General features: G+C 43.6%; 1 protein-coding gene across 1 annotated transcript in view; it reads right to left on the reverse strand.

Moving 5' to 3' along the window:
- TAGAP (T cell activation RhoGTPase activating protein) overlaps positions 1-27,203 on the reverse strand; it is a 211,710-nt gene that overhangs the window by 52,832 nt on the left and 131,675 nt on the right. Inside the window, exon 3 of the mRNA XM_082251412.1 lies at positions 20,242-20,412. Within this exon, the coding sequence (XP_082107538.1) occupies positions 20,242-20,412 (171 nt within the window). The remainder of the gene's footprint in view (positions 1-20,241; positions 20,413-27,203) is intronic.

Consider the following 27,203-nt stretch of genomic DNA (forward strand, 5'->3'; position numbering starts at 1 on the left):
ATTTCATTTCTCTGGTTCCTTAGTGGTGTTGTGGTTTACTAGTGTTAGGCATATTTATCAGTACTGACCATCTTTAATAATAACATTGCTGATTACGTACGCTTGACATACATGGAGCAATAATTTGTCCAAAGAAATGAAAGTTTTTCATACAGTGTTAAAAAAATTGACCATCACTAACAACATCCAGGTATTGTAGGCTTTAACAGTAAGTGATAAGTGCTGCTTGGTGTGATAAAAAAAGAATAAAGGGTACATTTGATAACCTCCACCACTTCCCTAAAGTTAAAGATTGTCAATAAATGTGGATATATGGAACTTTTAAGGCGCTAATCCTTTTACCCTCGGAAAAAGAGCATAATATACCAATATTATAAAACATATATTTATTATGAATTAGCAAAATGTAAAAAAAAAGAAAATGGACTTGTAAGTCCTCATAAAAACATTAGATGCATATAGAAGTATACATAGCGACATCTACCCCATACACCTTCCTAGTTTGATCCAACCTAATTGTCACAATGCAACCAATAGTAGTTTTATAAAGGTAATAAAGATGACAATGGAAGGTGCAATGTCCCAACGCATTTCACTGGTTGAGCTTCTTCAGGGAGTTCACAAGGGGTACAGCTGATAAAAAGGAACACAACATGTGTGTAATTTCTTTTTTTTTTTCTTTTTTTGCAATGTACTGTATTTTTTGCCGTATAAGACGCACCGGCATATAAGACGCACCCAATTTTAAAGGAGGAAAATCTAGAAAAAAAAGATTCTGAACCAAATACTGCAGTAAAATATTTTATATCAACAGGTGAGGGTATTGGCATGGCACAGGTGATGGTATAGGCATGGCACAGGTGATGGTATAGGCATGGTACAGGCATGGCACAGGTGAGGGTATAGGCATGGCACAGGTGATGGTACAGGCATGGCACAGGTGAGGGTATAGGCATGGCACAGGTGATGGTATAGGCATGGCACAGGTGATGGTACAGGCATGGTACAGGTGAGGGTATAGGCATGGCACAGGTGAGGGTATAGGCATGGCACAGGTGAGGGTATAGGCATGGCACAGGTGATGGTACAGGCATGGCACAGGTGATGGTATAGGCATGGCACAGGTGATGGTTTAGGCATGGCACAGGTGATGTTTTAGGCATGGCACAGGTGATGGTACAGGCATGGCACAGGTGATGTTTTAGGCATGGCACAGGTGATGGTACAGGCATGGCACAGGTGATGTTTTAGGCATGGCACAGGTGATGTTTTAGGCATGGCACAGGTGATGTTTTAGGCATGGCACAGGTGATGGTTTAGGCATGGCACAGGTGATGTTTTAGGCATGGCACAGGTGATGGTACAGGCATGGCACAGGTGATGTTTTAGGCATGGCACAGGTGATGGTACAGGCATGGCACAGGTGATGGTACAGGCATGGCACAGGTGATGTTTTAGGCATGGCACAGGTGATGGTACAGGCATGGCACAGGTGATGTTTTAGGCATGGCACAGGTGATGGTTTAGGCATGGCACAGGTGATGGTTTAGGCATGGCACAGGTGATGTTTTAGGCATGGCACAGGTGATGGTACAGGCATGGCACAGGTCGGCTTCAATCACTTACCTGATCTCCTGGGCTGCCTGCGAGACGTCCACGGTGCTGCTCCTCTCCTCTCGTCCTCTTCTTCTGACGGCGGCGGGATTCCGGTAACCGTCCACGGTGCTGCTCCTCTCGTCCTCTCCTGTCTTCTTTGACGGCGGCTCTCTCGGTCTTCCGATCGGTCCGGCGGGAAGGAGATCGGGCGGTGACGGTGCGTGACTGACGCACGCACTGGCACCGCCCCCATTGCGACGTCAGCAGGCAAAATGTGTATTTGTCGTATAAGACGCACCAACTTATCCCCCCCCCCAGTTTTGGGGAAGAAAAAGTGCGTCTTATACGGCGAAAAATACGGTATTTGTAATTTAACATGTGTTGTGTCAGCTTTACCCCTTGTGAATCCCTGAAGAAGCTCAATTAGTGTAATGCATTGTGCCAGCACATTTTGCTGGTTAGGTAAAAAAAAAAATTACAATGCAACAGGATCATAGATGTACGTATAAAACAAATATACCAAATATAGTTATGTGCAATAAAGAACATACAACACAACTATGCATTCACAGTATAATTATCCTTTCAATGTAAGTGAAAACCCGCAGGAAGCAAGGGTTTAGGCATGGACAAAAACGCAGTAAGGCAGGGAAAAAAGACTCCCAGGAGGGTACAGCATGAGAGCCCATAACCGGCCAATGGGGATAGCGTGAGTAAATATGACTTGGTAATATAGGAGATTTTTCAAACTTACAGTCAAAGCAAGTTTTTCTTAAGTTAATACGTTTTTTTAAAATAAACGTTTTTTTTAATCACTTTACCTCCAGAAGGTTTTACCCCCTTGATGGCCCGGGCATTTTTTTCTATTCAGCACTGTGCTGCTTTAACTGCCAATTGCTCGGTCATTTTGGTGGCAATAAATAAAAAACAAAAATACATTATTCTTAGTTTCTTTAAGATTTTGCAAGCAAAAAATCTTTCTTCATAAATTTAGGCCAAAATATAGTCTGCTACATTTCTTTGGTACAAAAATAACCCAAATCAGTGTATATTAATTAGCCTGTGTGAAAGTTATAGTGTCTACAAACTATGGTATATATTTATTTGAAAATTGATCAGTCTTGAGACTGTCTATCCCATTTCTTGAGGACCTAAAATGCCAGGACAGTACAAATATACCCTAAATAATCCCTTTTTGAAAGTAGACAGTCCAAGGTATTTTTTTACATACTGTCACTAGTGCAGTACAGCATCATCGTATGACTGGTGTGACGGTAATCAAGGATACTGGCTGGTGACAGTATATAAAAAATAAATAAATAAATACATCATTTTTTTTCAATTGTTTAAACATTTTTTTTTTTTTTTTACATACTCTCTTAAGAGTAATTTTATTTTTACACTGTGTTTGTTTGTTACAGTGATGATCACTGTGGCAGCGATCGTTTTAACTGTCATGAATGGCTTTAATTTAGGACTCATTGTTTACTGTTGTGATGCTGGGATTGGCCATAGCTATCACATGTGCTGAAAATGGTTCAGGTACCATGTGATCACTGGTAACCAATCACAGATCACACACAGTAGTAAACAATGATGTCATGAATGGATTCTATTCATGACTGTTGTTTACTAGGTGTCATGTGATCGTACAGCGACCACATCTTATCTGGGCTGCTCACAGTGGCCCGATACCGAGCACCTGGACACAGCGGTCGCAAATTGCGCTGCTGCATGCCCCAGTGGGAGCACCACTGCACATAAGCTGGGCGATGTATGAATACATTTCTGTGCTTGCTCAGGCCGCTGGCCACCAGTAAAATTACAGTTGTCCGGTCGGCAAGTGGTTAAAGCTTTTGGATGGTATTGAAGGCATCCAAAATACTTACACAGAAAAAAAAGAGTCAACATTTAATTGGAGCTAAATGTACAATGGTTATTTACAAAATCATAATTACTCTATAATACAATACAATAACATAATTATTCATAAATTATATAAAAGATTTAGACTGCTCAAAATGTTTTTTCAGTCAAAGGCGAAGTCTTGTGGACTGAGTCTGCTTATTTCTTGCATTGTATAACATATTGTGCTGCCTCTGCCTTTGTCTCTCTTTCTGCTAATATTGGAGTATAATGAGTATATTCTTCAAGGTCACTTCCCATTGTTTGTCATTGAGGAGGATGTCTGCTTTCATAGGTATAATCATGTTGCTGTCTTTTGCTATACCAAGACAACATAGGTAGAAGCGTCGTTTCTGGGTTCATCCACTCTTGACAGAATCAGAGAGCATGGGACAATTTTGGACCCTCTATAACAGGGGTCTACAAACTTCCTAAACAAAGGGCCAGTTAATTGTCCTTCAGACAATAGAGGGGCTGGACTGTGGTCCCTCAGGAATAGAATATTCCTCAGCATCAGTAGGAGTAAACAATGCATCAGACTTGGTAAAAAAAAAAAAAAGACATAGCACCTTTTGTCAGTAGGAGTGGGAATAGTGACCTGTCATTGGTAATGGAGGAATGGTGACCCATCATTGGTGTCACTGGGAGGAATAGTGCTCCATTGTTGGTGTCATTGGGAGGAATAGTGCCCCATTGTTGTTGTAATTGGGAGGAATATAGCCCCATTGTTGGGTGTCATTGGAAGGAATATAGCCCCATTGTTGGTGTCATTGGGAGGAATAGCGCCCCATCGCTAGTGCCATTGGGAGGAATAGTGCCCCATCCTTGGTGTCATTGAGAGGAATAATGCCCGAGAGCCAGATAATGGCAAGCAAAGGGCCGCAATTGGTCCACAAGTCGCAGTTTGGAGCCCGCTGCTGTACATCAAGCTTCATTCATATCCAGAGAAGTTTTTTTTTATACACTGATGTCAACTGAACGGTGATGTCCGAATTAATTACACTACATTGCGATTTATCATATTTTTAACGTTACGTGGCGAAACAGGCTGACAAATTCTAAATTGCCCTATTCAGTTTAACTCTTTTGTCATTACAGTGGTATTATTAACCATAGTGTCCATTGTGTCTATTAAAAGTATTGTCAATTTCTTTTTTTTTTTGTATGTTAACCCCTTACTTGCCCACGAAACAGAGATGTGTCAGCAAGTAGGTGGACTTTTTGTTGAAAAATAATTAGGTCCCCCTCTATGATCACACAATTTTTCCTGAAACAGAGGCCAAGGGTTTGTGTGTGTCTCATTTTCTTGATCAATGTATTTTTCTCTTCTAGCTTTGATCATTGTCTGGACATCATTATGCCGGAGCTTGAACATCAGGACACTGCTTACAGGAAAGCAATGTCACCAGTGGGAACTTCTCAGAGTTATAGCATGGTAAGCTGAAAACTGATTTGAAAAATATATGATTCTTACCAACTCTGACAATTTCCATTATGAATATGAATAAAGAAACAACAGTAAGTAATGTAAGAATACTATTCTTATTGTTCATAACCCCTTTTTATGAAATTTTTGAACATAAACTTTATTCCAATGCAAACATTTGCAAAACATGATTTTTACTTCTTGTAAGCGGCTCTAAATTTGGGCTGAACTGACAGAAAAAAATGTATACCATGACAAAAAATAAAGAACGGTAAAACTATAATGGGGACTGGTGCCCTCCCAGCTTCAGTCCTCTGTTTGCCCTTGAGGGGTTGTTGCTGGTATTGAATTGATCATATCAACACTTAAGGCAGCCATTCTCTCTTTAGGCACAGCATCAAAAAAGGAATAAGTAATAGGGCCAATTGGTAGTTGGGACCTCTCTTTTGCTTCCTCTCTTACATAAAAAAAACACAAGGCCTCCCCAAGATCCTTTGCAGGTCTGCCCCTTGAAGCAGTAGGCTACATGTCGGGAATTGTGGACACAGACTCTGATAGCCTAGTCTATGATGGCCTGGTCAGTGATGGCTGGGTCTGCAATAGCATTGTGTAGCCTGAGATAGAAGGAACTGCGTTGTGTAAAGTGACCTGGCTGCTTTGTAATGGCATGCTGGACCCCAGGGCTTGCACCACTTCTTCACTGACCTCCTCCTCTAGCTCAGTGTGTGTAACTTTGTTAATTTATGTTAGTTAATATGTTATGGAAAACGTGTCATCTGTACAAAAGAATACAAAACTGGGTCAACTTACTGCCAAAGCTCCTGAAAAAGGGGAAAGTGCCCTCGCCAAAAGAGGCAAAATGGCGTATTTTTTTTCCCTTGCTGGCAAGGTTGCCCGACAGGAACAATGTGTCTAGCATTAAGATACATAATATGCAGTAATGTGTTTAGTACCATTTTCCTAACTTTCATGATGTTGTTTTTGGCTGTTTTCTTTTTTTTTTTTTTTAATAATTCAGGTTTTTTTTGGTGGGATGTATACTGGTGTCCACATATTGGTGTGTATTTTTACCTTGCTCAGTAAATTACATTGTTGTTCTGAATAATTCAGTTTTCTGGGTGGGAGGTTGATAACCTTCACAGAATGTTATGTATTTACCTTGCTTAAAGTGTTAGTCCACCCCAACACTAAAATCCCTGCATCCATAGACCTCCATGATCTAACACTAACCTATCTAGCCCCCCTGTAAATAAGAAATCAGTTTACATACCTCTTTTGAAGCTGATCTGATCCGATCTCCAGCGGCGGAAGCTCTGCAGAGGACACAGCCGACAACAGCTGTGAAATGAATGGGGAGTGATGTGACCTATAGACTTACTATGGGGCTTCCATTGTCGAATGTGTCCTTTGCACCCGCCTCCACAATGAAGCTGCAGCTGACAGCTCAGCATGGGATCAGGTTGAATCGGCTTCAAAAAAGGTATGTACAATCAGAGGCGGCTCTAGGCTTTGTGAGGCCTTAGGCAGAATTTAGACATGAGGCCCCACTCACCCCCTTTGCAGAGGTCAAAGAGGTTGTAAACTCGTTTAATTTTTTTTTTTTTTTTTTTACAACCTGAAAGACAAACACATAATGAGCTAGTATGCATCGCATACTAGCTCATTATGAAATACTTACCTTACAACGAGCCCCCGCCGTGCTGTCCGCTTACCTGTATGACGGGCGACATGTTCAGTCGCCCGTCTTCCGGGATCGCGGCATCCGGCCATCTGATTGGCCGGAGCCGCGGTGACGTCACGGCACGGCACGGGACTCTGAAGGAACGGCACCAGTGGCCGTTCCTTCAGAGCGCATGCGCCAGTGACGTCACTGGCTGCATGTAAGGTAAATATCTCCTAAACGGTACATGTTTAGGAGATATTTACAGTACCTATAGGTAAGCCTTATCATAGGCTTACCTATAGGTACAACTTGCAGAGGAGGGTTTACTTCCTCTTTAAGGAAGAACCCAGAGGCTGATTACTGCTGCTTGTGTGGGTGGGATGTGTACTGTGGCAATCACATGGGATGAATAGGAGAGGGATGGGACTGGGAACCATGGGGTTGGGGAGAAGGAGGAGAGAGTAAAAAGGGGGGAGTGGGAAGATGAGGAGGGATGGGTAGAGGAAAACCGGAGTGAAACTGGGGGATCCTGGTCTGTATAGCAATAAAAAAGAAGGATTTGTACTCGCATGAGGGGGACGGACAGGGGGACAGACAGGGAGACAGGGGGACAGACAGGGAGACAGACAGGGGGACAGGGAGACAGACAGGGAGACAGACAGGGAGACAGACAGGGGAACAGATGGACGGACAGACGGACAGGGGGGACAGACGGACAGGGGGGACAGACGGACAGGGGGGACAGACGGACAGGGGGGACAGACGGACAGGGGGACAGACAGGGGGGACGGACAGACAGGGGGGACGGACAGGGGGGACGGACAGACAGATGGCCAGGGGGACAGAGAGGGAGACAGGGGCACAGAAGGGGGGACAGATGGACAAGGGGACAGACAGACAGCCAGGGGGACAGAGAGGGAGACAGGGGGACAGACGGACAGATAGAGGGACAGACGGACAGCTAGGGGGAACAGATAGACAGATAGGGAGACAGACGGACAGCTAGGGGGAACAGATAGACAGATAGGGAGACAGACCGACAGATAGGGGGACGGACCGACAGATAGGGGGGACAGACCGACAGATAGGGGGGACAGACCGACAGATAGGGGGGACAGACCGACAGATAGGGGGGACAGACCGACAGATAGGGGGACAGGCGGACAAATAGGGGGGCAGACGGACAGATAGGGGGACAGATGGACAGATAGGGGGACAGATGGACAGATAGGGGGGGGACAGACGGACAGATAGGGGGGGACAGACGGACAGATAGGGGGGGACAGACGGACAGATAGGGGGACAGACGGACAGATAGGGGGAGAGACGGACAAAAGGGGGACAGAAGGACAGATAGGGAGACAGGCGGACATATAGGGGTACAGATGGACAGATAGGGGGACAGGCGGACAGATAGGGGGACAGATGGACAGATAGGGGGAGAGACGGACAGATAGGGGGAGAGACGGACAGATAGGGGGACAGACGGACAAAAGGGGGACAGATGGACAGATAGGGAGACAGGCGGACATATAGGGGGACAGACGGACAGATAGGGGTACAGATGGACAGATGGGGGGGGCAGACAGATAGGGGGAGAGACGGACAGATAGGGGGACAGATAGGGGGACAGACGGACAGATGGGGGGGGGGGGGGACAGATGGACAGATAGGGGGACAGACGGACAGATAGGGGGACAGATGGACATATAGGGGGACAGATGGACATATAGGGGGACAGACGGACAGATAGGGGGGGGCAGACAGATAGGGGGACAGACGGACAGATAGGGGTACAGATGGACAGATAGGGGGGGGGCAGACAGATAGGGGGAGAGACGGACAGATAGGGGGACAGATAGGGGGACAGACGGACAGATGGGGGGGACAGACGGACAGATAGGGGGACAGACGGACAGATAGGGGGACAGATGGACATATAGGGGGACAGATGGACATATAGGGGGACAGACGGACATATAGGGGGACAGACGGACAGATAGGGGGGCAGACAGATAGGGGGAGAGACGGACAGATAGGGGGAGAGACGGACAGATAGGGGGACAGACAAACAGATAGGGGGACAGACGGACAGATAGGAGGACAGACGGACAGATAGGGGGACAGACGGACAGATAGGGGGACAGACGGACAGATAGGGGACAGACGGACAGATAGGGGGACAGACGGACAAAAGGGGGACAGATGGACAGATAGGGAGACAGGCGGACATATAGGGGGACAGATGGACAGATAGGGAGACAGGCGGACATATAGGGGGGACAGATGGACAGATAGGGGTACAGATGGACAGATAGGGGGACGGATGGACAGATAGGGGGACAGACGGACAAAAGGGGGACAGATGGACAGATAGGGAGACAGCCGGACATATAGGGGGACAGATGGACAGATAGGGGGACAGATGGACAGATAGGGGGACAGATGGACAGATAGGGGGACAGGCGGACAAAAAGGGGGACAGATGGACAGATAGGGGGACAGGCGGACAAATAGGGGGGCAGACGGACAGATAGGGGGACAGACAAACAGATAGGGGGACAGACGGACAGATAGGGGGACAGATAGGGGGCAGACAGATAGGGGGACAGACGGACAGATAGGGGGACAGACGGACAGATAGGGGGACAGATGGACAGATAGGTGGACAGATGGACAGATAGGTGGACAGACGGACAGATAGGTGGACAGACGGACAGATAGGGGGACAGATGGATAGATAGGGGGACAGATGGACAGATAGGGGGACAGATAGGGGGACAGACGGACAGATAGGGGGACAGACGGACAGATAGGGGGACAGACGGACAGATAGGGGTACAGATGGACAGATAGGGGGAGAGATGGACTGATAGGGGGACAGATGGGCAGCTAGGGGGACAGATGGACAGATAGGGGGACAGATGGACTGATAGGGGTACAGATGGACAGATAGGGGGACAGATGGACTGATAGGGGGACAGATGGGCAGATAGGGGGACAGATGGACAGATAGGGGGACAGATGGACTGATAGGGGGACAGATGGACAGATAGGGGGACAGATGGACTGATAGGGGGACAGATGGACAGATAGGGGGACAGATGGACAGATAGGGGGACAGATGGACTGATAGGGGACAGATGGACAGATAGGGGGACAGATGGACAGATAGGGGGACAGATGGACTGATAGGGGGACAGATGGACAGATAGGGGGACAGATGGACAGATAGGGGGACATACCATTTGGCTCTCATAAGAAGCATGAAGCAGCTGCAGAAGCACTGAGCATTTTTTCAATTGAATAGTGTTTCCCATATTAATTAACAAACTTTTCAATGGTATTACTTAAATATTCAGGACTGAGTCACACTGCTGGCGGCAGGCTGGCTGCCTCTTGGACAGGACAGACAGACCTTGTTGTTTTGTGGTCAGTCACTCACTCTCCTCCAGCTCCAGTCCCGACTTACCTTTCGTTTTCTTGGTCTGCCCTTCTCTTCTTCTCCTCATGGTACTGAAGCCGAGAGAATGCAGGGGAGGGGCTACGTGACATCACATCGTGATGTCAGCGCTATCCAGGACCATGATTGGTCGAATACAGGAGCAAGAGGCGGAGACTCAGTGCAGCATCAGCCAGCAGCCCAGAAGAAACTGATGTGAGTGCCGTGCCCGTGCGTGCGGGGCCTGGCTGGAGTAATGCTATTGCTTTCTACAATACAGTCTAGCCAGCACGTAGCGCCGCTGCGCCGGCAATGTTGCGGAATGCGGAGTCGGTCTTGCGGATGTGGCCGCCGCCGCCGCCGGCGACCTGCCATGTAGTAATTCATGATCTCAGTATAAAAAAATAAAAAATTATTGGGAAGGATGCGAGGCCCCTTTAAGTGCGAGGCCTTCGGCGGCCGCCTTACCGGCCTAATTAGAGAGCCGCCTCTGTGTACAATATACTGATTTCTTCTTTATAGGGCTAAATAGGTTAGTGTTAGATCGTGGAGGTCTATAGATGCAGAGATATTAGTGTTAGGGTGGACTTCTACTTTAATAAATAATTTTTAAGCAGTCTATCATTTTTTTGTATAAATAAAAAGATATCATTATGACATTTTTGCAATGTATCACAAGAGGGATGATGTTTCTGATATTCTACATGCTACAGCATAAAAGAAATGGGGAAAAGGTTAATTGCAAAGGGTGGAGCCCACATTTCCTTAGGCCTCTCACCCCAATTTTACAAAAATACTTGAGGCATTAGGCCCTTTTCACACATACAGTCTGTTTGTCCGTTTTTCATCCATCCGTTGACGGATGAAAAACAGACATCAATACATCTCTATGTAAAAACGGATGACAACGGATGATCATCCGTTTTCATCCGCTTCCGTCAATGTCCATTTTTTGGAAAGGATGAATGCCCTATTTTTTATCTGTAAAAAAAACGGATCAGACAAAAAACGGATGTAAACGGACAAACGGTCCGTTTTTCCATCTGTTTTTGCATTGGTAGTGGATGTAAAAAAATCGGATGAAAAAACGGAGGAAAAAACGGATGAAAAAACTGATGAAAAACTGATACATTTTGACGTGACTGAACTAATGAACTGAACGGACAGTATGTGTAAAAGGGGCTTTGTGGAACATGCAAGGGAGGGGTCCACACAATTGCTGCCCTTCTTTTTCTGTTCTGGCACATTTTATAACTGTGTTACAAATGCTTTCTAATTTTGGCGATCAAGATAAAAAACACCTACAGAGCATAAACTTTTGGTAATATAGCAAGTGGCTTCCTTCCTTAAGATTTCCTTTTGTTCCTCATCAGGATGCAAAGTTGACCTTATAATATTTGTTTTAAGGGTCATACAGATCTGGGTACTCCTGTATCATTGTAATAAATGTTTCAACATCTACCCATGCCTTGGCTACCATTATGATGCTATCAGTGTGCAATGATCTCTACACACTACATGTACAACCAGAAAGTAGAATGGGGTAGCGCAGGTCATAAAAAGGAGCCAAATATAATTTTTTACCAGAGTTCCATTTATGTGCATTTATGCGTGTTTGTGTTGCGAAAAAATGAAACTTGCTGTACTTTTTTCACTGCACTGCATTGCCCATGCCTATAGGATAACATGGATTTTGGACTGTACATGAACTTGAAATGCATTCAAAAGTGCATCCCACTGCACCTGGTGTGGATGGGCCCTAACTGAACATCTCATTATATTTCCCTTCTATCATTGCATTGTATTGCATGTGTGACAATTCTTTGGTGATTATTTATTATTTATGTATACACTTTAACCACTTAAGCCCCGGAGGATTTGGCTGCTCAATGACCAGACCCTATTTTGCGATTCGGCACTGCGTGATTTTAATGGACAATTGCGTGGGGAGCGACGCTGCATCCAAATTAAATTGACATCCTTTTTTTCCCACAAACAGAGCTTTCTTTTGGTGGTATTTGATCACCTGTGCAATTTTTATTTTTGCGCTATAAACAAAAAAAGAGCGCCAATTTTGAAAAAATAATATTTTTCACATTTTTTTATATGAAATTCTCAAAAAAAAAATTAGAAATTAAAATTTTTTAAACATTTTAGGCCAATTTGTTTTCTGCTACATATTTTTGGTTAAAAAAATCGCAATAAGCGTATTTTGATTGGTTTGCACAAAAGATATTGCGTTTACTAACTATGGGAAAGATTTATGTAATTTTTATTGTTTTTTTAACTAGTAATGGCAGCGATCTGCGATTTTTTTTTTTGTGGGACTGCGACATTGCGGCGGACAGATCGGACCCTGACATTTTTGACACTTTTGGGGGTACCAGTGACATTACTACAGTAATCAGTGCTATAAATATGAACTGTTACTGTAAAAATGACACTGGCAGGGAAGGGGTTAACTTTACTGGTGATCAAGGTGTTAAGTGTGTCCCTAGGGGCGTGATTCTAACTGTCAAGGGGCGTGGCTAGTGAAGTAACCACAGAGACACGCGATCCTATATAGCAGGATTGCATAGCATCTGTGCTTACTTCAGGGAGAATGACAGACGGCTGTGTTTACATCAGCTGTCTGTCTTTCTCCCTCTGCTGCGGGAGATCGCCTGTGGCCAGCGGCCATTGGAGCCACCGGTCACGTGCACTGGCTCCCCAGGGAACGAGCGGGGATGGGAGCAGGGACGGGAACGCCTCGTGGGCGAGCGACGTAGGGCTACGTCGCTTTGCCTGTAAGCGGCAGAGTGCCGCAGTAAATGTACAGTGGGCGGGGCGGAAGTGGTTAATATGTTGCTTTATTATCTTATTGTTTTGGGAGGTGTTGCTTTTGGTTTATGTGTAAGGGCTCTTTCACACGGGCGATCAATTTTTATTCTCCGCTCCGGTCCTTTTTTTTTTTTTCACGGAGCGGATGACACTTGTGTCATCCGCTCCGTATGTCCGCATATCATCCCATCCGTTTGCGGATGATATACGGACATAATGTTAGTCTATGGGCATTGCGGATGACACCGCTGACATCCGATTTTGCTTCCTTTCCGTGTTTTGAATGGAGGAAAAATAGGGATCTGTTCCGTTCCAAAAAACGGAACAGAACTGAAAGGAAGAAAATCGGATGTCAGCGGATGGTATTCCGCTGACATCCGCAATGTCATTGACTTACATTATGTCCGGAAATCATCCGCAAAATAATAGGATGATTTGCGGACATACGGAACGCCCGTGTGAAAGGGCCCTTAGTGTGTTTGTGTGGGATGGAGGGAGGGGATTCTGACAACTCTGCAGGAATTCAGTTATTCAACTTAAAAGTTATAGAACAGGGGTGTCAAACTCAATTTCATCGTGGACTGCATCAGCATTATGGTTGCCCTCAAAGGGCCAGTTGTATTTTTTGTAAGAGTATATAAATGTATCTACTCTCTTATCATATGAAATCATTTTCTTTGCATTTAAATATAACTGGTTTTAGTTATAACTTAAGACTTAAAATGATACTAAAGTCTTGTTTTTTGGGGGGTTTTTTGGTCAAGGCCCCTTTCACACTTGTGCGACTTGTCCTGCAACTTGGAACTGCAAAGTCGCATGACAAGTTGTACCCCATGATTTTCAATGTGTACCATTTATATCTGTGGGACTTCAAGTCACAGCGACTTCAAAGTAGTTCCTGCACTACTTTGGTCCGACTTTGATGTGACTTGAGGTCCATGGACCTCAAGATTACACAGGCATTACTTAAAGTGGCGTCGAAGTCACATCAAAGTCGCTCAACTTTTAGAGCTCACGAGTGTGAAATGGTCCTGAAAATAACAAATATGTTATACTTGCCTGCTCTTTGTAATGGTTTTTCACAGAGCAGCCCAGATCCTCCTCTTCTCGGGTCCCCCATTGGCACCACCAGCCCCTCCTCCTGCCAAATGCCCCCACAGCAAGCAGCTTGCTATGGTGGAACCTGAGCCGAGCCACTGATCTGTGTGTCCATTCAGATATAGAGCCACTGCACTACCTGGCTCCCTCTCTCTCCTCATTGGCTCACTGACTTTGATTGACAGCAGAGAGAGCCAATAGCCTCCACTGCTATGTCTCAGCCAAACATCGCTGGATAGAGATGGGCTCTGGTAAGTATTACTTGGTGGGGCTACTGCACACAGAAGGCTTTTTATCTTAAAGCATAGAAAGCACCTTCTGCCTTTACAACCCCTTTAAACTATGAATACCAGGTGCAGACTGGCATGGATCCCACTCACACTCCTGTACGACCCTCCTTCTCATAGAATTGTTTTATTGCCATAATAAATATAAGCAGATGTTCAGAGCACCACACCCCCCCCCCCCTTACATCAGTTGTGAAGAGCCCCCCCACCTTTAGAAGTCAAGTCCTTCCCCCTCCCTTATATCACAGTGCACCCCCCTTATTTTGTGCAGCTGCCCGGAAGAAGCTAGAAGTGGAGCTGGGAAGCAGAAAGGGCAGGGTCTGGAGGAGGACCAGGGGAGGGCTGGAGTCAGCTGCTGGAGTCTGCTAAATACTGAGACCAGGGGAAGCGGAGACAAGGGGGTGCATTTGCTGCACACAAAGGTGCAGGATCTGTAGGAGGAGTTCAGTCCTCATCTCTGCTGACAACTGCTAAGGCAGGGGGGGGGGGGAGGGCAGAGACCATCCTCTCTGCGGCTGCATAGAGAAACAGAGGAGTTCACTCTCTGGGAAGTATAGGCATCTAAATTTGTTTTCTGGGTATTATTATGAGCACTTAAACTTTACTCTATGGGAAGTATGGGCATCTACTGTAAATCCACTCTCTGAGAAGTATATGAATCTATCTCCACTCTCTGGGAAGTATGGGCATCTAAATTCACTCTGTGGAAGATATGGTCACTTAAATTCGCTTTCTGGGTAGTATGAGCGTCTAAATTAACTAACTGCAAAGTTTGGACATCTAAATTCTCTCTCTGGGTAGTCTGGGCATCTAAATTTACTCTCTAGAAAATAATGACATCTAAACTCACTCTCTGGGTAGTATGAACATCTAAATTCACTCCCTAGAAAGTATTGACATCTAAATTCACTCTCTGGGTAGTCTGGACATCTAAACTTACTCTGAGAAGTATGGGCATCTAAATTCACTCTCTGGAAAGAGGTGACATCTAAGTTCACTCTCTGGGTAGTCTGGACATCTAAATTCCCTCTCTGGGTAGTCTGGGCATCTAAATTTATTCTCTAGGAAGTATGGGCATCTAAATTCACTCTCTGAGAAGTATAAACATCTCATTTCACTCTGGGAAGAATGAGCATTTTCTTCTATTTGCAAGTTTATGTAGAGTATATAAAGCATTACAGTTGCCTGTGGACCAGTGGGTATTTGTAATAGTCGTCTTAATCTTGACTCACAAACTGTTATTAAAGTGCAATCTTTTCTGTTACAATTTGCTATTGTCCCTTATGTGTATTGTCTCTGAAGTGTAATAATTGTATAAAACAAATCTAAATGCTTGGTTAATTAAGGTTAGGCTCCTTCAGCAGGCCAGAGAGAGCACCTACCTTTAACACTGAGCCTACACCACACCACAATTGTAACATAATAACACAACACAAAGGTACCCTTGGACAGCACCATGATAACATTGTAAAAGTGGAGATTAAGCTTTTTATGTACAGTATCTCACAAAAGTGAGTACACCCCTCACATTTTTGTAAATTGTTTATTATATCTTTTCATGTGACAACACTGAAGAAATTACACTTTGCTACAATGTAAAGTAGTGAGTATACAGCTTGAATAACAGTGTGAATTTGCTGTCCCTTCAAAATAACTCAACACACAGCCATTAATGTCTAAACCGCTGGCAACATAAATGAGTACACACCTAAGTTAAAATGTCTAAATTGGGCCCAAAATGTCAATATTTTGTATGGCCACCATTATTTTCTAGTACTGCCTTAACTGCCTTCTTGGGCATGGAGTTCACCAGAGCTTCACAGTTTGCCACTGGAGTCCTTTTCCACTGCTTCATGATGACATCACGGAGCTAGTTGATATTAGAGACCTTACGCTCCTCCAACTTCCGTTGGAGGATACCCCACAGATGCTCTATAGGGTTTAGGCCTGGAGACATGCTTGGCCAGTCCATCACCTTTACCTTCAGCTTCTTTAGCAAGGCAGTGGTCATCTTAGAGGTTTGGGGTTGTTATCATGTTGGAATACTGCCCTGTGGGCCAGTCTCTGAAGGGAGGGGATCATGCTCTGCTTCAGTATGTCACAGTACATGTTGGCATTCATGGTTCCCTCAATAAACTGTGGCTCCCCAGTGCCAGCAGCACTCATGCAGCCCCAGACCATGGCACTCCCATCACCATGCTTGACTGTAGGCAAGACACACTTGTCGTTGTACTCATCACCTGGTTGTAGCCACACGCGCTTGACACCATCTAAACCAAATACATTTATCTTGGTCTCATCAGACCACAGGACATGGTTCAAGTAATCCATGTCCTTAGTCTGCTTGTCTTCAGCAGACTGTTTGTGGGCATTCTTGTGCATCATCATCTACAAGAGGCTTTCTTTTTGGACAACAGCCATAGAGACCAAGTTGAAGCAGTGTGCGGCGTAGGGCCTGAGCACTGACAGGCTGACCTCCCACCCCTTCAACCTCTGCAGGAATGCTGGCAGCACTCATACGTCTATTTTCCAAAGAAAACCTCTGGATATGACGCTGAGCACATGCACTCAACTTCTTTAGTAGACCATGGCGAGGCCTATTCTGAGTGGAAAAGGACCGTACTGCAGCTCAGTTTCAGGGTCTTGGCCTTTCTATAGCCTAGGCCATCTTTATGTAGAGAAACAATTATTTTTTTCAGATCCTCAGAGAGCTTTTTGCCATGAGGTACTATGTTGAACTTCCAGTGACCAGTATGAGAGAGTGAGAGCGATAACACCAAATTTAACACACCTGCTCCCCATTCACACCTTAGACCTTATAACACTAATGAGTCACATGACACCGGGGAGGGAAAATGGCTAATTGGGCCCAATTTGGACATTGTCACTTAGGGGTGTACTCACTTTTGTTGCCAGCAGTTTAGACATTAATGGCTGTGTGTTGAGTTATTTTGAGCGGACAGCAAATTTACACTGTTATACAAACTGTACACTCACTACTTTACATTGTAGCAAAGTGTAATTTCTTCAGTGTTTTCACATGAAAAGATATAATAAAATATTTACAAAAATGTGAAGGGTGTACTCGCTTTTGTGAGATACTGTATGGCCATATCTGCATATATAAAGCTTTCCTACAGTTACTGTATCTTCTGTATTCTGATTGCAAATCAGATGTGCTGAATCACAAAGTTGTATATATTCTGTGTAGATTGCTTTCTGTGTAGTTTCACTTTCCAACTAGCAGAGGATATTCCCCTAAATAGATATTACGAAATAAAACGGTTATGAAACGGGACTTCCATTTATTTTGCAACATAAATGACTTTTTTCTTCTTTGTTACCTTTTAACCTATGAAATTCTATCATGATTCCAGAGAAATCTCTGTCATAAGTAGATAGATGGATAGATTTTTAAAGTAAACATAATTAGGAGTACCCTGTATACCTTGGTGCATAAGATTTGTATTTTACGCCAAATGGTAGAAGGTTAAAGTGGTTGTATAGTCCCAAGGTTTTTTGCCTTAATGCATTCTATGCATTAAAACAACACATCTATGCATTAAAGTAAAAAAACCCTTCTCTGCTGCAGGATCCCTCAGGCCCCACCTATTCTTACCTGAGCCGGATCCAGCTACATACATGAGAGCAGCAGCTCTCGCGGCTGTTTCCCTCCTGCTCCGACATTACATGCGATCGGCTGTACGGTGCGAGTTTAGCCATACAGTTTGTATGGCTAAATTCGCACCGCAGCCGCACCAAACACGCACAGGGACCCTTTTTGGCAGCCGCATCAGGATCGGATCGCACAGCGGTTCACACTTGTGCGATCCGATCCTGTGCGAACTGCACGATCGCACTGCGATATGCGATCAAACTGGGGGTGTCGTTAACATTACATTGACACCCCCAGCGTATCGCATATGGCAGTGTGAACTGCCGGGGGTGCGTGTGCGATGCGGGAACAGGCTGCGGATTCGCAGCCTTCCCGCATCGCATAAATGTGAACCGAGGCTTATAACTCAAAAACCATACCAGATGTAGCACCCTCCTAGATAGGTGCTAGGGAAAGTGTAGTTTTTGCCCTGCCTGCTTATCAGGAGAGCCTGATTGATAGTTAGGCCTGTTGTATGTGTCCATGTGTGATTCACCTGGTCTGAGGGAGTGTCCCCACTGTATCCAATAGGGGAACCTGTTGGACAGTGGAGGAAACCCAGCCAGTGACACACAGGCTTTTGTAACTATCTCAGTGGGTTGGCACAAGCAGTGGGGCATCCTGGGATATGTTATAAAAGCCAGGGGTACATGTGACAGGGTGTCTTTGGGCAGGAAGCCAGGTCCCAGGAGGAGGGTGACGCTTGTAACTCCTCCTGTCAGTATGGAAGATGTTCATAGGCAGTCGGCCTGGTGAGCTAGAGGTGTGATGCTGATCCGGAAAGGTCCAGTGGATGCTGACAAGTGAGTTGAAGGCAGAAGCATCCCAGGGAAAAATAGTGTCCGTGAGTACTGGGAAGCTTGTGGGGGGTCTGCCCAGGAAGGGGACCACTCCAGTAGAATGTTAGTGGACAGGAGTTCAGCACACACAGCAAGAGAGAAAGGGGGTGCCAAGTTAGACCCTGAAGAGTAACCTAAACAGGAGTTCAGATTCTTCATCTTCACTTCAGTGGCAAAATGAAGCAGTGGCTTTGCTGCACACTACGTTTAGTTGTCCTCAGGATTGTGCATAGTTCATAGTTCATAGTTGGAGTATCCCACTCATTTCTTCTCCAATCCCAATTTCAAATAAAACACAAAAAACAAATCCCCTGGACTGTTCATTGACTGAGCCGAGGATTTAAAGTGATAAGTTTAACAGACTGTTGCTATGGGTAACCCAGGGGAATCCAATCTCAGCAGCTCCCTAGGGGCCAGTGCTACACAAGAATTATACAAAAACATATTATAAAACCATAAACCACAATCAGCAAACATAACATTTCAATATTGTTATATATGAAATCAAACACAATTTTATAATTTTACATAAAATACCCATTAATATAGAAATACATCATTCCTAGATAGTCCAATCATCTCTTTACAAAATCAGTTAACACTAACACACTAACAGTACAATCATTGTTTTCATGTAGCTATTGCATCATCACAAAGACGTATACTGGTTATGGATGTATGCATCAGCCAATTCAAAAAAGCTATTAGGCCAAGCAAACAAGGATTACTTCAAAATCATAAACAAAAATAGGAAGTCAAATAAATCACCCCCAAAACTGGGTCCCTGTCAAGGATAATTTCCAGGCTTATGTGTTATATACTGGGACATGGCACACATACCTGCCAAGAAGTGTTTGTATATGTGGAATTGTTATAAGAAATTGGTTGTTTAACAATTCCACACATAGGGACGCTTCTTGGTACTTTGCAGGCACATCTGCCGTGTCCCATTGTTTAATACTTACAGTATATGTCTTCACATTACCCTTGGCAGATGCCCGTTTTCGAGGGTAACTTTTTTTAATCGGTTGATGCATACATCCAAAACCAGCATAATCCTTTTTGATGATGCAATATCCATAGTCTAAACTGATTTTGTAAAAAGATAGTTGATCTATCTTCTTATGATTGATGTATTTCTGTATTATTGGGTATTTCAATATACAATGGTTGTTAAATTGTGTTTGTTTTTATTTGTAACAACATTTCAATTTTGATATTTTAGTTAATTGCTGTCCATGGTTTAATAATATTTTTTTACATATTTCTTTTTATGTGTTTAAAAGTAATAAAGGATGGTCTTATTCCATATAGTTGTTTTTACTTTTTAGTTTTCTCTTTCAGTTATTTACCACATGGACCCTAAAACATTTGATTTCTGGGCTTTGGGTCAGCATTTAATAGTGAGAAGTAAATTATGAATGCACATGAAGAAAAAAATAAAGCAAACTCCTGATATTGAAGTTCAGGTAAAATAAAAAAATAAATAACAAGAGAATGCAATTCTTACTTCAGTTTGGCAATTATAATCATATCACTGAAGAGGAAAAGGTATCTCTCCTTCGTCTTCAAATCCTGAGTAAGCTGTACACATTCATGTAAAATCAGCTCTGAATCTTCATTGGATAAACCCAGAACAAAGGGGCATTGCTCAATGGATATGGAGCATCCAGTGTTCTCCCTAAAGAACAAATTACATTATTATACATACATACATAATTATATTATATATGACAAATTGAGATTTATGGTTGAAACATATCTAGAAATATCCATCATAAATTATTTGTTTCCAATTTTGCCATCAGAAATGTTTGCCAGATTTGGGCCTAAACATCTGGTCATACAAAGCATGTTCTACTAATTTTGATTTAGTTCCTTGATGTAAAACATCAACCTTAAAAATGGAAAGAATAGGTTCACTTTAATACATTTAATTTTTTTTTTGTGGTTTGTATATTCATCACTTAAGGACCAGGCCTATTTCTGACACATGATGTAATAGCTTATTGGTATATTTTTTGTCATAATGTCTTCAATGTATATACATGGAGCTTATCAAGTTCCTTTTAGCTGTATGCAGGGTAGTTTGTGCACATCCACAGGTCTCTTGCTATCCATTGCCCAGACTGTAGGGGGCGGCATTACCTGGCACTCCCAACGGATGTGTGGTCCCTGGACTGACTGGCATACTGGGACTTGTTCCCACCTATGTCCGGTCATGTGGTTGCGTACAGCTGTGTTTGCAGCTGACTACTACGCAGCACGGCGCATGCCCTGTCACATGGGATGCGCCGTTAGGGACCTGGCCCGACGCGCTGACGTCACTTCCGCCTGGATGTGCGCATGCACGCCGGGTTGAGGGGATGCTCAAAAGGCAGCGAGATGGCGTTACCCTTGCAGATGCCGGGGTTTACGCCATCAAACATCATACACGGTAAGCACCATGGAGCTCCATTCAGGGAGGTGATCTCTATATGCTACTTTGCAAACTCCTTCTTTAACCCATACATACTTTATCTTATTTCATCTAGACGCTTGAAAGTGGCTTACCATAGAGGAGAGTTCCCACATAGGAAACCAATATCTCTCTTTTTGCTTGATATTTTTTCAACTCTGGAGGCCCCTCCTAAATGCAGGGCTTCGGGATACTCTATGAGGATATTACCTTTGGAGCCCTCTCTGGCGCATGTATAGTTCAATCTATACTCCCTAGATTTGGTAAGCTCAATCCCAGCATAGCACCTAATATCTCTTTCACATTGGGATCACTTTTCCCTCATATAATACCCTACTATAACATCTTTATATCTCACAGAGAGAAGTGCTATGTTGATTGGCCAACAGCCTCAAAGGCATCTCTGAGCAGCAAGCATTCTTTTTTATATACAGGTATTTACTGATATGTGGCTTTACACACAATCAGATTGTCCACCGCACGCTGCCTGTTTAACCCCCTCCACATCCGTGGGTGAGGCGTTCACTGGGTGGCCACTTTTGCATGTTGTGGGGTGATGGAGGCTTGAGACACTTTTGGTGCATGTGCATGTTAATAACTCCCTTGTACAGTAATGTTGATTATACCATTCCTAATATATATTCTCTATTATACAGGAACTCTAAGGCAAATTCAATTATTATATAATCAATATGCCCCTGAAGAAGCGGATCTCTGAAACCGCGAAACATGTTGGGTTGATACCGGGTGCTTTGTTCTGGAATCACCGGTTTTTGTATGATATACTGTAATTGCCTATAAGAATATATCTGCATGTATCTGACACATTGCTCTGCATTTTTATGTCCTATGTCTATGCTTTGTCTTAGTATGTATTGTTTTTAATATAATAATAAAATTTGTATATTTTTATACACGGTGGTTTTCCATCAATAGCTACAGTACCGTTCAAAATCCCACTAGCCCTCCACCATCTTCTCTCTTTCCTCCCCCTTTTTTTAATCCCTTTCCCCATCTCTCCTGTCCTTTCCCCTCCCCCCTTTTTTCCTCCCCTCTCCCTCCCCATCCTGTTCCCACCCTCACCCCTTTCTCCGCATTCCTCTTCCCCTTCTTTCTTCCCCCTCTTTTTTCTCTGTTTTTCACTCTCTTTTTCCTTTTTCTTTTTCTCCCTTCTACCCCTTTTTTTTCTTTTCTTCTTACTCTTCCCCCCTTTTTTCTTTTCCCCTATTTGAAAACACAGTTTTGGTGCCGGACCCCTACACCCGGGTCCCGCACAATCTGTTTTCTCTTGAATAGTTCTGAAACTTGTTGTTTACAAGTTAAAATCAGTATTTTTTTCTGAAAACAGCTGTCTTACAAACAAAAAAATACACTTTTTTGAATTAGAAAATAAGAAAACAGTAACGTTAGCCCATTTTTTTCTATAATGTGAAAGATAATGTTACGCCAAGTAAATAGATACCCAACATGTCATACTTCAAAATTGCGCACGCTCGTGGAATGGCGAGTGGCGACAAACATTGATAATTAAAATCTCCAGGCGATGCTTTAACAATTTCTACAGGTTACCTGTTTAGAGTTACATAGGAGATCTAGGGCTAGAATTATTGCTCTCGCTCTAACGTTTGCAGCGATACCTCAATTTTTTTTTTTTTTTTATTATTATTTTTTTATTTTTTACCTTTTATTTTTTATATTTACACTGTCCCTTTAAAAAAATAATTTTTTGATTACTTTTATTATTATTACAAGGAATGTAAACATCCCTTGTAATAGAAATAAGCAGGACAGGTCCTCTTTAATGTGAGATCTGGGGTCAAAAAGACCTCAGATCTCACATCTACCCTTCAAAGCAAAAAAAAAAAGTAATTTTTTTCCAACAAAAAAAAAATGGGCCCTTTAAGGCCGTTGGGAGGATGTGCCGTATGACGTCACTCCAGCCCTCCAAGGCCAAAGAGTCGAGTAGGGGCCATCTTGCCCTCACTCGATTTCCTGCCTGGGACATTGTAGGATCTGATAGTTTTCCCCATTACCGACGGCTCCGGGATGGGGGTGTTCATCTCTCCCGCTGCCCATAAAAGTGAGCCATCGGTGAATCCCCTGCTGGAACCACTTTTATGTGAAAGAGGACCGCCAGCCGAGTAAAAAAATACTGGGGGTTATGGCAGCTATCTGCTGCCATAACATCTGTATTTTGCGTCAAAGTACTGGCATAAAACGGTGGCGGGCGGTCCAGAAGTGGTTAAAGTATAAGTAAACCCAATTACTGAATTCTCATAATGTCATTTCAAAAATCCTTTTCAATATTTTATCATTTTCACTCTTTGTTAAACATTTTTTTTTAAATATTTATTTATGGGACAAAACTTACAAAAAAAAAAAAACAAGAAACATAACTCAGAAATTGTTACAAAATTGCAAGGTAACAGGTTGGACTTTTATATAGAGAGTTGGTCTATTAAAATAACTTTTGATCCCTCCATGAAGGTTCTTGTTCAGGTACTTGCTGTTAAAGGGTGACCATCCTCTGTACCTGTCTATCAACTGTACTTGTGGATGTCACCCAGTCACATTTGTTTTTTTATAAGGACCACGAGTGATATTCTCAGAATGTATGTTCCACTGTTGTCACCATCAGGAAACTTGCACTGATAAATGCAATGCAGCCATTGCTCAAGTGCATAAATGTAGATAAGAATGGGCTGCAAAGAAATTGCAGGAGATCAGCAGTGCTAATATGCAACAAAGGATAAACAAAACTGAAAAAATGATGTTACTCAACAAAAATGGTAATTGTATGCACAGTGTTTTAGCATACTAAATGTCATTTAGTTAGGTTTATAAATACGTTAAAGCTGAACTTCAGGCAGATATTGAAGTTCAGGAAAAATAAAATAAATAACAAAACAATACAATTCTTACTTTAGCTTGGCAATTATAATGATATCACTGAAGAGCAAATGTTAGCACAAACTAATACAGCTTTGTACTTATTAATACATCATTGCAATTTTTTTTTTTTAAATACACGCAGTGTAAGTACCTGCATATGAGCTGGTATTAGCTTCTTGCATTATCTGTATAGCAGAGCTTAGACTGGGAGAGAGAGAGAAGGTTGGCAGATGTTGCGAACACATGTTCATATGCTAGCAATGGCTTCCCATCTCAGTATCATCCTTTCTTAATGACTCCTCCGCATGGATACCCTACTTTCTCTACTCTGAAGTATCCGCCATCATTTTCGGTGACTTTAACATTTTAATCAATGTTAACACCTCAGCCACTTCTCAACTACTCAACTTAACCTCCTCTTTTATCCTAACACAATGGACACAAACTACCACTCACTCCAATGGCAACACTCTCAACCTCGTATTTTCCCACCTCTGAACTCCCTGCAACCTCTCTAACACCTCTTTTCCTCTCTCCAATCAAAACCTTATTAGTTTTACACTCTTCCTGTTTACTACCTCCCATGCCGACAACCTGCAAACCTTTACCTGCAGGAACCTTTACCACCTCAACCTTTCCCTTCATTCTGCTACTGACTGCCTTTATGATAAAATCGCACCCCTCTCCTGCACAAACCTGGTCACTTCCGTCTATAACATACTTCCATCCACAACAGTCATCCTCCCTGGACACACTCATTCCTCTCTATATACGCAGGACCAGGTCTCACCCATCACAACCCTGGCAAACAGGCGACACCAGAAGTCTTAAGAGACACAGCTCTTGAGCGAGCATGGCTTAAAACGAAATCCCTGCAAGACTTAACCCTCTACAAATCTGCCCTTCTCAAATAAAACTCCTTCCTCCTAACTATTAAAAAAACCTACCACACCACTTTCATCAAAACCCTCTCATCCAATCCTTGTTAACTCCTTGCTACCCTTAATTCTTTACTTCACCCCCCCCCCCCCCCCCCGCTGCCTCCACCCACCAACTTGCTTACTGCCCAGGAGATTGCCGTTCATTTCAAAGACAAAATTGACACAATTCGTGATGTCCATTCACAATTACTTCGACCACCTTTGATCTATTCTCAGCTACCTAACCCACACCTTCAACCTCTCCCTCTCCACCAACACCTTTCCCTCCCACTCCCACTCCCACTCAAATATGCACTGGTTACCCCTATACTTAAAAAACCCTCACTGGGCCCCAACTGTTTGAATAACTTAAGACCCATCTCTCTGCTCCTGTTTGCCTCCAAGCTTCTTGAACACCTTGTCCACAACCATATGAGTTGCTACCCCACTGGCAACAACCTTCTTGATTCCTTACAGTCCAGGCTTCTGCCCACAACATTCCACTGGAACTGCCCTACTAAAACTCACCAATTACCTACTAACTGCTAAAATCAACGATCAGTACTCCATACTCATACTCTTGGACCATTTTTGCTGCCTTTGACACAGTTGATCACCTACTCCTCCTCAACAAACTCCACTCCCTTGGCCTCTGTGACTCTGCTCTTTTCTAGTACTCCTCCTACTTATCTCAGCGCACTTTCAGTGTCACATACAACACCATTTTCTCCACTCCTCTTCCTCTTTCTGTTGGGATACCCCGAGACTCCATCCTTGGGCCCCTCCTATTCTCACTCTATACCTGGGCCAGTTGATAACTTCCCATGGCTTCCAATACCATCTCTATGCTGACGGCACCCAGATCTATCTCTGGACTCCAACTCATCCCCTCAATCTCCTCACGTATCACAAACCTACCGAGCGACATATCAGCATGGATGTCACACCACTTCCTCAAACTCAATCTTTCTAAAATTGAGCTTGTAAACTTTCCTCCTCCCAAATTCCTGTCTGTGACTTTACCATTGAGAGCAACGACTCAACCATTGGTCCTTTCACACATGCCAGGGTGCTAGGTGTAATCCTAGACTCTGACCTCTCCTTCAGCCCCCACATCCAATCACTGGCTGAATCTTGCCACCTATCCTACCTTTACCTACCTTCCCTGCCCCATTGTATAACATTCAAAATTATGACCACAACATACAAGGCCGTCCACAACATTGCCCCCCAGCTACATCACCAATCTCATCTGCAAATATCGCTCAAATCATCCTCTCCGCTCCTCCCAAGACCTTCTGCTCTCTAGCTCCCTTGTTACCTTCTCCTATGTTTGCCTCCAGGACTTCTCCAAAACCTCTCCCATGCTATGGAACTCCCTGCCCTAGTATGTCCAGTCAGCTCCTAGCTTGTCCGTTTTTAGGCCAACCTTGAAATTGAATTTATTCAGAGAGGTGTACCCCAATTACACCTAAGAACTGTACTTGAGGCACAGCCATCAGATATTAACCTGCAGCTATAACCTTTTGCACCACCTTCTCCTCCCTTTAGATTGTAAGCTCCATGAGCAGGGCCCTCCTTTTTCTTCTGTATTGAACTGTACTATAATTGTACTGTTCCACTTTATATTGTAAAGCGCTTTTGGAGCTATATACATCCTGTATAATAATAATAATCCAGCACATTATATCACTCACATTTACTGCAACCCCTTGTCCCCATAGATACAATAAAAGTTAGGCATACACCAGTTAGGTCTATTATCCATGATCGAAATGATCCTGCTGCTGGCCAGCTAAGCACTGCAGTATCATCTGCAGCCTCCTAATTCTTGTAGTAAAACACCTGACATTACTCTTTATCTCTAGTACATTTTGGCATATTATCCATGATAAAGCTGTCTTGCTACTAGTCAACTTTACACTGCTGTGTCCTTTGCAGTATTTTTATTCTTGCAGTAAAGTCCCAGCCTGTGCGCTTTGTCTATAGTAAATTTACTCCTAGCCTTGCTATTTAAAATTGTCCTGCTGCTGGCCAATTTTACACTGCTGTGTCATCTGTGGTTTCTTGTAGTACACACTTGCCTGTACCCTTTGGCCAATTATCGCTGATTAAAAATGTCCCATTGATGAACAATTGTATACTGTTGTATCACCTGTGATCTCTTAATTCTAAATGAGAGCTTGATAGAATTGGCCAGCA

This window comes from Pelophylax lessonae (genome assembly GCF_965119305.1).
Source record: "Pelophylax lessonae genome assembly, chromosome: 3".
Lineage (NCBI taxonomy): Eukaryota > Metazoa > Chordata > Amphibia > Anura > Ranidae > Pelophylax > Pelophylax lessonae.